Source organism: Buceros rhinoceros, unplaced genomic scaffold (assembly GCF_000710305.1).
Source record: "Buceros rhinoceros silvestris isolate BGI_N320 unplaced genomic scaffold, ASM71030v1 scaffold13918, whole genome shotgun sequence".
NCBI classification, from domain to species: domain Eukaryota; kingdom Metazoa; phylum Chordata; class Aves; order Bucerotiformes; family Bucerotidae; genus Buceros; species Buceros rhinoceros.
Genome location: NW_010425196.1, coordinates 11,351 through 25,280, shown reverse-complemented (window position 1 = coordinate 25,280; position 13,930 = coordinate 11,351). Strand labels below are relative to the sequence as shown.

The 13,930-nt window shown below is 40.6% G+C and overlaps 1 protein-coding gene across 1 annotated transcript in view; it reads left to right on the top strand.

The window, feature by feature from the left end:
- The first annotated feature begins 4,974 nt into the window (after positions 1–4,974).
- The window catches only part of PPP1CB (protein phosphatase 1, catalytic subunit, beta isozyme), a 13,570-nt gene continuing 4,614 nt past the window's right edge, over positions 4,975–13,930 (top strand). Inside the window, exons 1-4 of the mRNA XM_010141053.1 lie at positions 4,975–5,122; positions 8,016–8,246; positions 8,616–8,720; positions 12,729–12,800. Of these exons, the coding sequence (XP_010139355.1) occupies positions 5,023–5,122; positions 8,016–8,246; positions 8,616–8,720; positions 12,729–12,800 (508 nt within the window). The 5' untranslated portion in view covers positions 4,975–5,022. The remainder of the gene's footprint in view (positions 5,123–8,015; positions 8,247–8,615; positions 8,721–12,728; positions 12,801–13,930) is intronic.

Here is a 13,930-nt window from a genome sequence, read left to right as displayed (position 1 = left end):
ACTCCAAACTTAGTTCTGTTACAGCAATTCTGAAACTGAAAACCTGTGTTACTGGCTTAACTCTCAGTGTTCTGCTCCAAGATAAGGAGTGGCTGCTTCTGGATGACAGCTGAACAATTTAAAGAACAGAAAATATTTTGAGGCAGTAGACGTTTTCCTTTCCAAAATGAAAGACACTTTAAAAATCCAGTGTAGGATCCCTGGATTAAAACCATGAAATTATGTAACCTGAGTTTTAAAAATGCTGAGAGCAGATAACTTCAGAACATGTTTCCAACACTAGTGTAAGGACTGTATGTTCAAGTCACAGGTAATGCCACCTTTGGCTCCCAAATCCATTCTGCTCCTACTCTTGAGAGGCTGTTCACAATTCATCAAATACTCCAAAGTACTTTGAAGTGCAAGAAAAATTGTTAAAAGTCATAGATGTTAATCACCAGTCATTAAACATTCCATAGAACGTCTGGGAATTGCATGTGTGCAGTTTGTAAAATTGTACGTGTGCAGCCTTGTGTTGTAGTTTGTGGTGTGTTTTTTTAGATATACTCTGGCAACATAGATCTCTAAAGCCATAAATTCAGAAATAAGCTTGGCTGGTGCTACTGTGAAAAGAAGCAGAACCAGCTGCTTATTCCTTCACTAGTCTAAGCCCAAGCTCACAGTGGATTTATTCTCCATCTTGGGGAACTACCTAGATTACATTTTTGTTTTGCTGTGTCTTTGTACTAGAAAGAAAAGATCAATTCAGTGATGCAGTTTGCTGTGTGGCCACACAAATGCATATGCCTCCAAAAAAATAAAGCAGAGTGTAGGGAAAGGAGGCAGCTGCTTTATAGCAGTAATGCTGGGACAATTTTTTTATAAGACTTGGAGAAATCTGTCTGGGTTTTAATGTTCTGCTAAAACTGAGTGCTTCGTCCGGTAAACAGGACCCGTGTGGTACTGGAGAAGACAGTCTAAATGCTTCGGACAGCCATGCACACCACAGCTGACTGAAGTTGTTGAAGAACTTCTATTAGTGATGCCACAAAATGAGCAGCTTAGTTACTGAGGGTGAGAGCCTCACCAGAACCAGTGTGACTGAGCAGGTTAAAAGTACTTTCTCTAGTTCATCAAAGAATATGGCAAAAAGTGTTGCTTATGGAACTTCCGACAGCTAGTTCTTGACCCACTTTGCATAGTATTATTTATTTTTTTTCCCTCTCCAGTATTGCCTTACATAATCTGCCACTCTCTGGCATGAATTAGAAGGGATTAAAAAAAAAGTATTATTTTTGCAGAAGTTTTTCCTTCCTGCGACTCTGCAACTCATGTCTTGGATTACTAATTGCTGTTAGTAGGCTTGCTGAAGTTGCTTATCAAAGGTTTTGGAGATACAGAGACCATTTTGATATTGATTAGAGCAGCTTTTGGATTACCATAGGATCTACTGTGCTAAAATAAGTCTGTCAGTACAATGCATATAGTTGCTTTTAATTCTCTCCATTCCCTGCTATGTCACTCTGCTGTGAGCAACTAGCAGCAAAGGCCTGTTCTGGTGTAGCACTATGCACGTGGGATGTGTGTTACAACAGAAACTGCTGTCCCTACCAAGACTTTTATGTAAATCAAAGCTTGTTTACAGCATCTGTGTCTTAGATGAAAGGGAGCTAATTTATGTGTAATGTTGAGATGCTTTTTCTGCTCTGTGTAAATGACGACCATTAAAGATGATGGGTTTCCCGGTGCTGCTAAAGGCCTCTTGTGAGCTACAAGTTTTATGGTGCAGGAAGCTATGACGTTTGTTTTTTAGAGTGGTCAGCTCTTGAGCTCATTCTCATAACCTCGTCTTAAATCTCTTCTTCGGGATTCAACTTTTGAAAAACTAAATATGGTGAGAGATGCTCAGCGGAGTCAAGGGAACTTGAACAAAGGTTAGTTGTAGTGTAAGCTGGTGAAAGATATGCTTAGTCTTGCTTGTGTAGTGGTACCACAGCTGTGGTTCTGGGTGACTTCTGGGTGACAAACCTTTTGTGCCTTTGTGAATCCAGTAAAGTGCCGAGGCTTCAGGCTCCCAGTAGCTTCTCCTTTTTCAATAGGTAGTACCCTTTTTGATGATCAGGGGATTGTGGCAGAAAACTTACGTTCTCTTAACGAGGTTGTTGATGGTTATTCCTCGTGGAACCCCAGGCTTTCTACTTCTTCAAATGTAAATGAGCTTATGTGTTTGCTATGTGGAGAAGTCAGGAGCTGCGTCTTCTAGTGCAAAAATCCAGCAGCACATAAAGCCTCAATCCCATAAAGAAATTGTTCCATGTTTAAACCTCTGTATGAGTTCCAGAGGGAGCTAAAGGCTGGTGTTCTAAGAAATACGATTGGATCAAAGTTATTTTGAGTGTTGTGTGCCCTCCTTGAACCATGCTCTCAATTTTGGACCCTGTGCTTGGGCTGGTGCTGCTTGTGGGAACATTACTGTTGTGCATGGTGGGCTTTCCTGGATTTGAATTCCAAAACTTGAGTGGGTGTGTGTAAAAAAAAAAAAAAAAAAAAAAAAAAAAAAAAAAAAAAAAAAAAAAAGGCAACTATGTCACTTCTTGGTTTTAATCTACATGAAATGGCTTAATTCTGGTGTTGCAAAATGTTATGAAAGTAGTTAAATACAGAGGAGGATTTCATTGCTTATCGAAACAGGATAAAAGAACGCACAGTTGGTAAAAGAAAAATGGGACTGAAAAGCTAGTTGAGCTGCATGCTACTTCACCATGCCGTTGGTGTTGTAAGCCATGCATGTGATAGGAAAGTGGTAGCTGCTGTGATATTAAGACTCTGCTCTTTCAGGTGGGAGCTTTCTTGTGTATAATGACAGTTTGTGCCCATCAAAAGGAGTTTCTGGTCTCTGAAAGGGTTTGTTATAAGCTACCGGAATGCCAGCGTTTGAAAAGATGGAGGTTATTGGAGCATTTTGGTACCTCACAAATTGGGTAGTCAGGTCCCGTGCAAAGCCTGAGTTGTTGTGGTGTTTTTTTTCCTTTTGCCACTATTCTACATGGGCCTGAAGATGGTCATCACTGAGACGTTTGAGATGTGATGAAATGGGAGCTTATAGGCATTTGTTGTTTTCTAGTCACCTCGATTGTTTCCAATATTTGCCTTTATTCTTTTAATATGTAAGCCAACCTCTTAACGCATGAAGAATAACCAATAAATCCTTACTAAAAAGCTGTTTGCTTTCTCAAGTATAGTTGAAGTCTTAATTAGCAAAAGGAATGTGACTTATCATATGGTACATGTCACCTGGTTCTGATTCAGAGTTTGACTGAAAAGTCTCATGTGCCACAGCCCTGTTTTTGTGGGATTCTAATGAGCTCAGATTTCCAGTGTAGCCTCGCTGCAGATCAACAAGCCCTCCCACAATTTGGGCACTCAAACAGGCTGTCCCAGGATCTAGCTTCCCACTTGAGAAACCTGTTCCTCATTTCTGCCTTTTCACATGTTCTTGTGGCTGCTTCCTAACCTCAGGTTAGCAAGTGTGTCCAGTGTTTATTAAAAACAGAAATCAGTGTTGGAATGTTCAGATGTGCAGTTACACTGGGAGAAGTGCGCGGTGATAACCGGAGCAGAGCATTTTGAGCTGGCACTTTGGCCTACAATACTGGCTGACCTGGGGCAGACGATTTCCCCTCATATCCTTTTTCTCTGTTGCACAATGTAGATAATGATACTGATCTCCTCTGTGAAGTATGTTTTCTAGGAACTAAGTGGAAATGAAAGGAAAAGGGACTTTAATTTAAAACAAACAAACCTCAAGCAAAGCAACCCCCCAAAAAACCCATTCTCAAACAAAATATTGCAAGTTTATTCTTCTATTTTGGAGAGGGGAACAGGCAAGCCAGGAACTTATTTCAAGTGAAGAACTAGTTTCTGCTTCTCTGTTCACAAATTTGTCTTATTAGACTTGCCAAAGTTGCAGCTAAAATTTTTGCAAAGTGCTGTCCTATTATGTTTTGAGTTTGAAAGCATTTGGATTTGAACTAAAGTTTCATATCACCTTTCTTGTAGTACTACCTAATGTTTTTGGTTTAATGCTGCCTGTCGCTCCCCTCTAGAGCAAATGGCAGAATGGGATGTTCACCTGTTGTAGGCACTGGTACATTCTGGCTTATTAGTTTGAGGTCTGAAGTTTGGTTTGTGCTGATATGCAAGGCTGAACTGGATCAGCCAAAGTGCAGACACATTTGTTCTCTTTTGCTGCCTCATTAAAGCCTCTGTCAGAGGAATCATACAGATATTTGTGGAAAGAAGCAGCTGCAGATAAACTTGCCAGAGGATGTTGGTTGGAGTGCAGTGACATGTGAATGCTTTTGAAAACTTAGTGCTAAATATAGGTCCAGTACCTGACTTGGTAGTTTAAGAGTTCAGTTTCATCCTAATTAGAATGTCTTTGGATGTAGATGTCCCAGTAACTCAGGAGCAATTATATGTGAATGAAGGTTTCATCAAACTTTCCTCGTTCTTAGTGCAATGCTCCTAATATGGCAGTGTCAGCTGTCAGAAGAGTAGCGTGCCTGTTGTTTTGCCTTTGGGTTTAGCTGTGTTGAATTCGTCAGGCCTGAAGTTTTATTTTGTGCTAATGTGAAAGGGTTTTCAGGATTTCCATTCTTAGGATGTTTTTGCCTCTTGTGAATACTCTAGCGTAATGGAATTGTTCATTTACACGCTTCTTGAAGTTGCTATTTATCCAGCCGTGTATGAAAGCAAAGCTTAAATGACTCTCTTCCAAGACCCTGATTTAACAGGAATGCATACGGACCTGTAACCATGGGTTCCCACAGAACCAGAGATTAATTTTACGATTTGTTGGAATACATAATTCCAACACATGTGGTAGATAGGTTGGAGTGTGCTGCTGGCTTTTTGTCAAATACAGATTTCAAATACAGCTCATCTGCCCTTTGTTGTTGCTGTGTGTCTGTGTGATAGTTACCTTTAATTGTTGAACATCTCGTTTCAGTACGAGGATGTCGTCCGGGGAAGATCGTTCAGATGACCGAAGCAGAAGTTCGAGGCTTGTGCATAAAATCACGGGAAATATTTCTTAGCCAGCCTATCCTTCTGGAACTAGAGGCACCTCTGAAAATTTGTGGTATGTAAACTTCTTACATGTGTGTTTTATGTGGGTGTTTTAATCTTGTGTGCTGGGTGAGTTGAAAGGACGTGGAGATAGGCAAGTAACCTTAGCTTTGGTGATACGGATTAAAGTTGAGGTCTTCACAATCTTAATCCAGTCTAAAATGAAAATTACATTTAAGTCGAGAAAAGGCAGTTAACACTTGGTACGTTGATGCTGCGGGTACTGTTTAGGGGCAAATTCCGTTGGCACAAGGCTGCTTGTGCCCACGTCTAGTGCAAATTTTGCAACCTGTCCCTTCTACTTTACTAGGGACTGCTTGTGCAGAGCTGCTACTCTTTCGATCCCTATTTCCAAAAGCAGTTAGATGCTGCTAAAAGAAAAAGTTGTTGCTTGCCCCCAGGCATAAGCCAAACAAACCTTTACATGTTGTGAAATAGAATCCAAAAAAAAGAGTTGAAGAAAGCATTGTGAATCTCAATTGAAAAAATAAAACTGGATGCAGACTGTTAAATTAGGCTTAGTTCCCATGCAATAAATTGTTGAGCTTTACAGCAAGCTTTAACAAACATCATTATTACTGACAAATATGGATAAAACTAAACTGTGTGTTCTTTATCTCTAAGCCTTTATAAGGTGCTAGTCTTGTTCAAAAGTATGTTGCTGTTTTTACAGCCTGTGCAAGCTTGTAAAAAAACTGTTACAGAAGTATTGTAAATACTGGCTTGTAATCACTCTTCACATTAACAGCAGACCCAGTCTTAGAAAGCATAATATTTCTTAAATTAGGCTTCTCAGAGTGTCGTAGTATTAAAATTGAAGCATCTTTAAATTTGTGATCGCTAACATGCTCAAAGGTAGATTAGCTTCTTCCTAGGGTTTCTTCTGTCAGACTTCATGTAATGATGTTTCTTACATTAAAAGAGGATATTGCTGGTTAAAAAAACAACCCCAAAACAAAGCTCACTAATGGCAAAGTCATTTTTGAATGACTAATTGCTTGGTAAGGTGGGGAGGAAGAACCAGACCGGCTTGCCCAATAACATGAAGTTGAAGATAAAATCCAGCTTTACTACACTGTGCTTTTGCTATGCTGAAAAGACTACAGTAGTGTCATTGTAATCCTAGCTAAAGAAGAAATGAAAGCCCAGATTAAGTATTTAGATTATACTTCGCAGACCTTGACTTACGTACAATTAGCCTCCTTCAAAGTTAGTTTCTCATTTGCTTAAATCGAGACAGTTGAAAGGACTGTTAGGTGCATGGTAATAGAGTAGCAAATGCACAGTTAAATAAGGCATTTGTTATTTTAGAATTGGATTTCAAACACAGTGATAGCACCAGGAAGTGTCAGGTGCATCCAAATTTAATATTGGAGCTATTGTCACAGATGCGTTTAGATTAAAGCAGAAGAAAGATGATCGTGTTCACCAAAAGCAAAATATGCAGCTGTACTGCTTTGAACTATTTTGGTGTGTTCAGGCAGTGCCTGAGGAGTCGTTATAGGATTGTCTTGTCTTGTAATCAAGTCAGTTCAAAATAAGCTTTTACATCTCGACTGGCTGTGTTTTAATGTAAGATGAAAGATACTCTTATGTAAACGTCCATTTTAAAATAGGTTGTGGTTTGTACTCGGACGCTTTGTATCTGGTAGACGTCATTCAACTTGTGCCCATGTGAAGCTGTATTTTAAAATACTAAGTGCCTGGAATGGAATAATAAATGCTCCAGTTCCATTACAGAATTGTTTCTATAAAACATTCCTTTACCCTTTAAGTGCTTTGGTCCCTCTGGCTCATGTGTGTAACTGAAAGTAATTCTAGTCAGTGACCACAATTATAGTAGTCTTTAAGTAGTGTGCTTACTTGGTAGTTATTGCTGGTGGTGGCGCATTGTACTGGTAGTGTAGTTCTGGAGTACTAGAATCAGCATAGCAGTGACTCGTTCAGGAGTCTTCTATGTTTTCTTCTGGTTGTGACGAGGAGATTTCTAAATATCAGGGGCAGCAGGCAGCTCATCCTGAACGCTTCTTGCACCGCTTTTTTCACCCAGTCCCTTTGCAGTGAACTGTACAGTGAGGTGGCACTCCTGGTGTGTATGCCACCAGGTACTGAGAGTAGCTCGGGTATCTCGGTTATGCTTACGGGCAGCTCACAGGCAGTTGGCTTCGGCTAGTCCGATACGGTGTGCTGTGGAGGTGTGATTGCTGCATGGAGCTGTTTCATGGGAAGCCTGCTTAATTTTAAAGCTGGCAGTATGATAAGTAACGTGACAGTTGTTTTTCCGAAGATACGCCTGCAATGTTGACTGTCTTGCAGGGGATATCAGTCTTTGAGTCTCTGTACTGTTTTTATACAAGTAGTGTCATCAGAGGAGGAGTTACCCTAAATGCTGGGGGTGGGAATCTCGCTACAGCAGTGCTACAGGAGGACACACAGTGGACCTTTGATGTAAGCACTCTCTGCCAGCACAACATGCAGTTTCTCTCCAGTCTAGGTTGTTTACTGATTTGTTTTTGCAGTAAATAATTTTTTTTAAGACATTGGCTTCCTGGCCATGTAACTGTTCTGTTAGAGGTTGTTTTTCTGACCTCCTTTTAATTTGAACAAATCAGAGTTTGGTTAGAAAGCTTATGCTTAATTGTGAAGACTACTTTAGCTTCTGGGTTTCAGTTTGGCTTCATAACTGACATTGCAGTTCTCCAAATACTGTGGGGTGTTTACATTTAGTGAGTACTTCAGTTGGTAATATTTACGTGGTTCTCACCTTATGACACCTATTGCCAGTCTGGTTTGAGAGGAAATGCCTTTAAGATGAAGTAATAAAAAGTGATCAGCTGACATAAGTTCTTGATTCGTGTACTCTTCATGTCGTTGCTCTAATCCGTAGTAAACGTTTTCTTATTCAGGTGACATTCATGGTCAGTACACGGACTTGCTTCGATTATTTGAATATGGAGGATTCCCACCAGAAGCAAATTATCTTTTCCTTGGAGATTACGTAGACAGAGGCAAACAGTCTCTGGAAACAATTTGCCTATTACTGGCATATAAAATCAAGTACCCAGAAAACTTCTTTCTCCTAAGAGGAAATCATGAGTGTGCTAGCATCAACCGGATCTATGGATTCTATGATGAATGTAAGCAAAACTGATTTCTTTTGAAAGACTGTGACAGACTAATACTATGTTATGGAGGCACTTCTAGCAGTGCGAGGATTTGTAGACACTTGTACTGCAAGGATTTCAATATTCTGTGACCCTGCTTTGAAACTTTCTAAAAGTACATATCAAGCAGAGGTTAAAGTTGCTCTAGAGAAGCAATTTTATTATTTGCTCTTCCACTGTCCTTGAAATGCTATTGTAGGAGCTGAAACTGAAGTACCCTAACAGAAATAAAGCCCTGTGAAGATGGTTTGCTAACATTTTTGGTCAGCTTGTGATATGTATTGCAAGCTGGCTTTAAGGAAATGGCCTTCTCTTCCTAATGTCGCACAACTGTTCTTGTAGGCAAGCGGAGGTTTAACATTAAGCTGTGGAAGACCTTCACAGACTGTTTTAACTGTCTGCCAATAGCAGCCATTGTGGATGAGAAGATCTTCTGTTGTCATGGAGGTAAGCTGATGGCTGCTTTTGAAGGCTGTGTCTGAACTGATCTTGGGGTTAATGCTATACCAAATGGGGTGTGGATGTGCATACCTGGTATTTAGCTGGAGATGTTGACCTTATGCTGTCCATAAAGGTTGCTGTTATGCTCTGTGCTTTTCTGTGCCACTGGCAGCAGAGGCTGTCGTCCTTCTCCTGGTACCTGTGGCCCTCTCTGCCTGAGGGGCAGGTGCATCCGTAAGTATTCCCACCCGTACGTCCCTCTCTGAAGGATACAAATGCTAGAATTCTTGCTTAGTTTGCCACATGACTTCTTGCTGTTACCATGTGCCAGTGCAGCCTTCGCTGGCATTGGCATCCCTAGCAGTGAATGGAAAGAGGAACCTTTTACAAGTGACCCCAGCTCTGTAGTCTTGGCCTCTTTACCTGGTTTCATAAGGTGTTGGTGGGCGGGATGTCTGAAGTCACGTAGCAAAGTCTGCTGCGTGAAGACTGGCGTTTCTTAACATATGAGCAGCTCTGCTATGGTTTGCTCTGACTCCATAAAACTTTTGCTATCTACATTCTGTGGGTATCTGCTCAGTGCTACCTTGTTCTAGAAGTGAAAAAAGTGGTATTGATCTGTCCAAGACTTGTGTGAATAGTGGAATTTAACTTGGGCTTCTTCTTTGTAGGAGCCATGTAGGTCTACCCATGGTTTTACAGGCAGTGATGCTTACAGGCTTTATCAGAGCCTTTTGCATAAAAGGCTCAGGTATTGCTGTGTCACTGTAAATACAGAATTAATACAATGATACAGCTGAGTCTGCCAGTCTCCAGGTAGCAATGACATGTCAAAGTCAGAACTGGTTTTCTCACAGGTCATCTTTTTGTCTCGTTCTCAGTCAGCGTGGTGTTGCGTGTCTTTTTTTTTTCTTTAAGAACTGGTACCTATTTTATGATCTAGTTCCTGTCCTTTTAAGAATGTGAGATACAAAATCATTTCTGCACTGAGGTAGCTGATTATCAGTGCCTAAAACTGTGTAATAAAAATGTTTCTGAAAAAGCTGATGAAGGAATTATTCTTTTATTATCGTGATACTTTTTTTGAATCTTGTTTTATTTGGGAAACAGTAGAGAATGAGTGACAACATACCGTGATGCTTCAGGCGAGCAATTAAGCTTAGGTGGATGGTAGAAAGTAATCAAGGAAGCTTAGCAGGTAGAGAAGAATGCTCTGTTCTCTGACAAAACCGATAGCTTTGTGTGTGAGACCTCCGGTATGAGACCTGAGTTAGGAGCAAGAAGCCTAGAGAGCCACTTGTCAAGAAAAAGAAAAAAAGCTTTAGGTATTGGGGGGATTAACCTCTTGTTTAATCAAGTCGGAAAACTTACTTCGTTCATAGCATGCTTTAAGGATCTTCTTATGAAAAGCAATATTTGCTTCATTATTGAACGCTAATTGTCCCTTAAACTTGTGCAGGCTCCATCTGTAACTGTCATTACTGTCACTCACTACTGATGGGCGGCTGTGAAATACAGTGGAAAGACTCCCGAGTGTGCTGTGCTCTCCTAATCAGTGTGAGTGGCCGTTCAGCACAGAATTGAGTGGGGCCCCTTTTCTGCTCTTCTCCAATCCCATCCAAACTGCGTTCCAGATCCCATGAAGTCATGGACTGTCAGCGCCTTTTCATGACGTTACCACTGTAATAAACACTGAAGCAGCAACACAAACCATTCAGCTCTGCGGGAGGTTGAAGCTAGCATGTAGATATAAGGTAGGTGCCTTTTTTACTATATTGCGCATTTTTGCATAGTTTATTTTAACTATTGTCCTCTGGGATATATAATAAAACTTTGCAAAACCGCATAACATAGTAAAACAAAAGGCACCTAACTTACTCAGCAGGATGTCTACAAAAGCATAAAATCCTGAGTCGGCTGGTTTTTACCTAGAGTTTTCTGGGCATCTGCTGGCTTGAGTTCTCCCACAATATAAATCAAACCTCTTCTCCCATTCCTGTCTCCAAATGTTTGTGCTGCTGAAAGGATCTTCCGTGGTACCCTTCCCGTGACCCTCTCTCTCCCTTGTCTTTCCATATTGCTCATAGAAGTCATATTTTGGCCTTTCATTAAGGCCATCCTCTCAGCTTACTTCTGACTGTGCTCTTATTCTTGCTTCATTAAAGCTTGTTCCATAACCATTCCTGGTGTGCCCCTCTTCCTCTGCTTTGTATTCTGCGTTGTCCTCTCATCTGTGACACCACTCTAGTTCTAATCTTTGGAGACCTTATGTGATTACTTTCAAGTTCCTATAAATTCAGTCCATGTCATGGTGTCATGTTAATGGAACACACCGGTCTCACCACGCTGGATTTAAGCTGAGATGGGAGTCACATCAGTTTAGTAAAATACTGGATTTACATAATAGTTTCAAGCTCTGAAATTCTGTTCTTCTTGGGACATCAATGACAATGAAACGATGTCAAAGGTGAAGTCTGCTTGATAATCCTACATGGTGTCCAAAGGGATCTGATGAGCTTCCTGGATTATACTGTAAAAAAAAAAAAAGTTACTGTTGCTCTTACTTTATCAATTTCACCTGTCCAGGGAGTAGTTCAAATCTAGAGCCTGGATTTGACGAGTCTGCCAGGAGCGATGACGGTTCATTTTCTGTTTCTCTTAGGGAGGGTGTGCTCTTGCTCTTCAAGAAGATAGTACGTGGACAGAGTTTTCCTGTGCTTAGCTGTCATTATGTGACAAGCCAACTTAATTCAGTTGTGGACTTTTCCATTTTCTGTCAGTACGCAGTAGGTTGCAGCAGTCACTGGAGTGGCAGCAGCTTGAGCTGGAGCCTGCGTTTGCATTTGCATTTCCTTCATTTAATGCTGATTGTGTATGACTTTTGTCTGTAGATCTGAATTTGGGACGCAAGAGATTCTTTTTGTGCAGAGGGAGTTAGGAAGCTATTTGGGAGCAGGAGACCTCTGGGTGGTTACAAAGGGATATACAGATGTGAAGGCAGTTTTATGGGGCTTTGTTCCACAGAGGTGTAAAGTAGCACCAAATTAACAGCTACATGTTTGAAATAACATTTTCTTTTAAAGTATTTCATGTTTTGGGTACAACCTGAAGCACTGAGAGCTGTGACCTTGTAGAAGGTCGCAAACTGGTTGTTCTTTTTTCACTGAGGTTGTCTGTTACTATCTCGGTGTGGTGCTGAGTCAAATCAGAGTAGAATCCACAGGCTTTTATGCTAATGCAGTTGGTCTGAGGAGAGGGAAGTTGCAGGCTGGTCAGTTTAAAAGCTGGTTATCTACTTGAATTATATTAGTATACCTGTATTGTTGTGTAAGTAGAACTGACTAAAACTCCTTCAGTATACTATTTAGTGTAAGATTTCTGCCATCCTTCACAACCTTGAGGTGATGATATTGTGAAGACAGCCTTAACAAGCTGATGAAGACAGAAGGCTTTTATCATAAGACTTCAAGAAAAAGGTTCTAAAATCTTAATACTTGAAAGAAAGTTCCTCAAGTCTGTATCAAATGCATTGGAGTTACCGTTCCTGTAACACCTACATTACCACTGTGCAAACTCTGTCAGCTGAAATTATTTTATGTGGTGACCCCTTTCCAGTGACAGATTTTCTTCTCTCAAGTTCAGAGTTCTGGACTGAGGGATATGGCTGGTTAATATGAAGGCTGTCTGCACCCAGTTTAAGTGTTAGATGATGGGAATGCTGTCCTGCACTGGTTCTCTCCAGTAATCTGTTTAAGAGAACGTAATTTACTGTAGAGTTCTGTGCTGTGTGGCTAAAGGAATGGTAGGAAAACAGTGAAAACCTGTTGCTAATTTCACTTGCATTATTCTCTGTCCTTCTGTTCAGGAGCTTAATTGTCTTATAGCAAGCTGTCCTTTATATTACAGTGAAGACAATGGATGATATGTGACTTTAAACCTCTAATTGTGTGTTCTCTGAAATCCTCTTCACAGGTAAAATGCATGGATAAGTCACTTGTTTTCTTGTACTTCCAGGGCTGTCTCCAGATCTTCAGTCAATGGAGCAGATCCGGAGAATTATGAGACCTACAGATGTTCCTGACACCGGTAAGTGACATGGAATTTACTGTCAGTAGGTCTTAATGATGCAGCAAGTCGAATCCATGTCTGTACCACGACGCAGTGACTTAACAAAACCTCTGTTCACAGTACAGCATTCTTTGATGTCTGTGCAGGGCATGAGTTTCATCTCGTTGCTCATGATGGCGAAGTTACCTGATATGGCAGAGGGTCTTGCCCACAATGATATTGCTTGTTGTAACAGACTGACATGTGCTCCAAGTTTGGAGAAACTATCCACAGGTTTGCCTGTAAACAGACTTAGACATCTAATGAAAGACCAAATAAAGCAAAACAGCTGTGCTTTTTCTTGCCTTGATTAGGCACACCCAAACCTTTAGTCTATCGAAGAATGTAACTGTGGAGGCTTGCTGAGTAGTATTTAAATTATTTTGACTTTTCTCTACTTGAGGCCATGTCTTCTTCCTCTTTAAATTTGTAAAGTATAGCTCCAGCTTCACTGCAATTGGGATTTCAGTTGCTTGTTTCAATGTACTGGTCCTGAAATTTTCTTCTGCCAATTTGTTAATACTTGTCTATAGGTGCTGGATGCAAATTGCAAGTGCTTTCTGTACAGTATTCTTTGGAATGGTTTAATGATCTTCCTCAGTGTCTCATTTAATCCAAATTTTGTTACTTGTGGACTGTAAAGGCTGTCAAACAGTACAATGGGATTCTTTTCAAGTGTTGATTGCAACAGTGGTCTGACATTAGGTTTCAGAGGAGATACCACATCTAAACCTTCTTTTGAAACACAGGTTGCAGTTACAGTTAAACCTTGGAATAGGAGACTTCTGCTTTCTGTAGTGTTCCTCAGTGCTGATGCATAGGAGTAATTTGGGGATTAATATTAATATATCTTCTGTCCCTTAGACAGCAGCACTTCAGTGCAAGCTGGTATATGCTCACTTGACACTGAGGGGCATTACTAGACTGGGGAATGAGTGTTTCTATAGCATAAATTACTACATTGTTCTTTCTTCTGTGCTACTTATTCACTCAGTGCATAACCAAAGAAATGTCTGTAGAAATGAGTCAATCTTTACATTTGTCAGAGCTCTCAGAAAAGGTGGTTCTGTTCAACAGGCTAATACTACTGTTCGAGCCTCCCCCACATC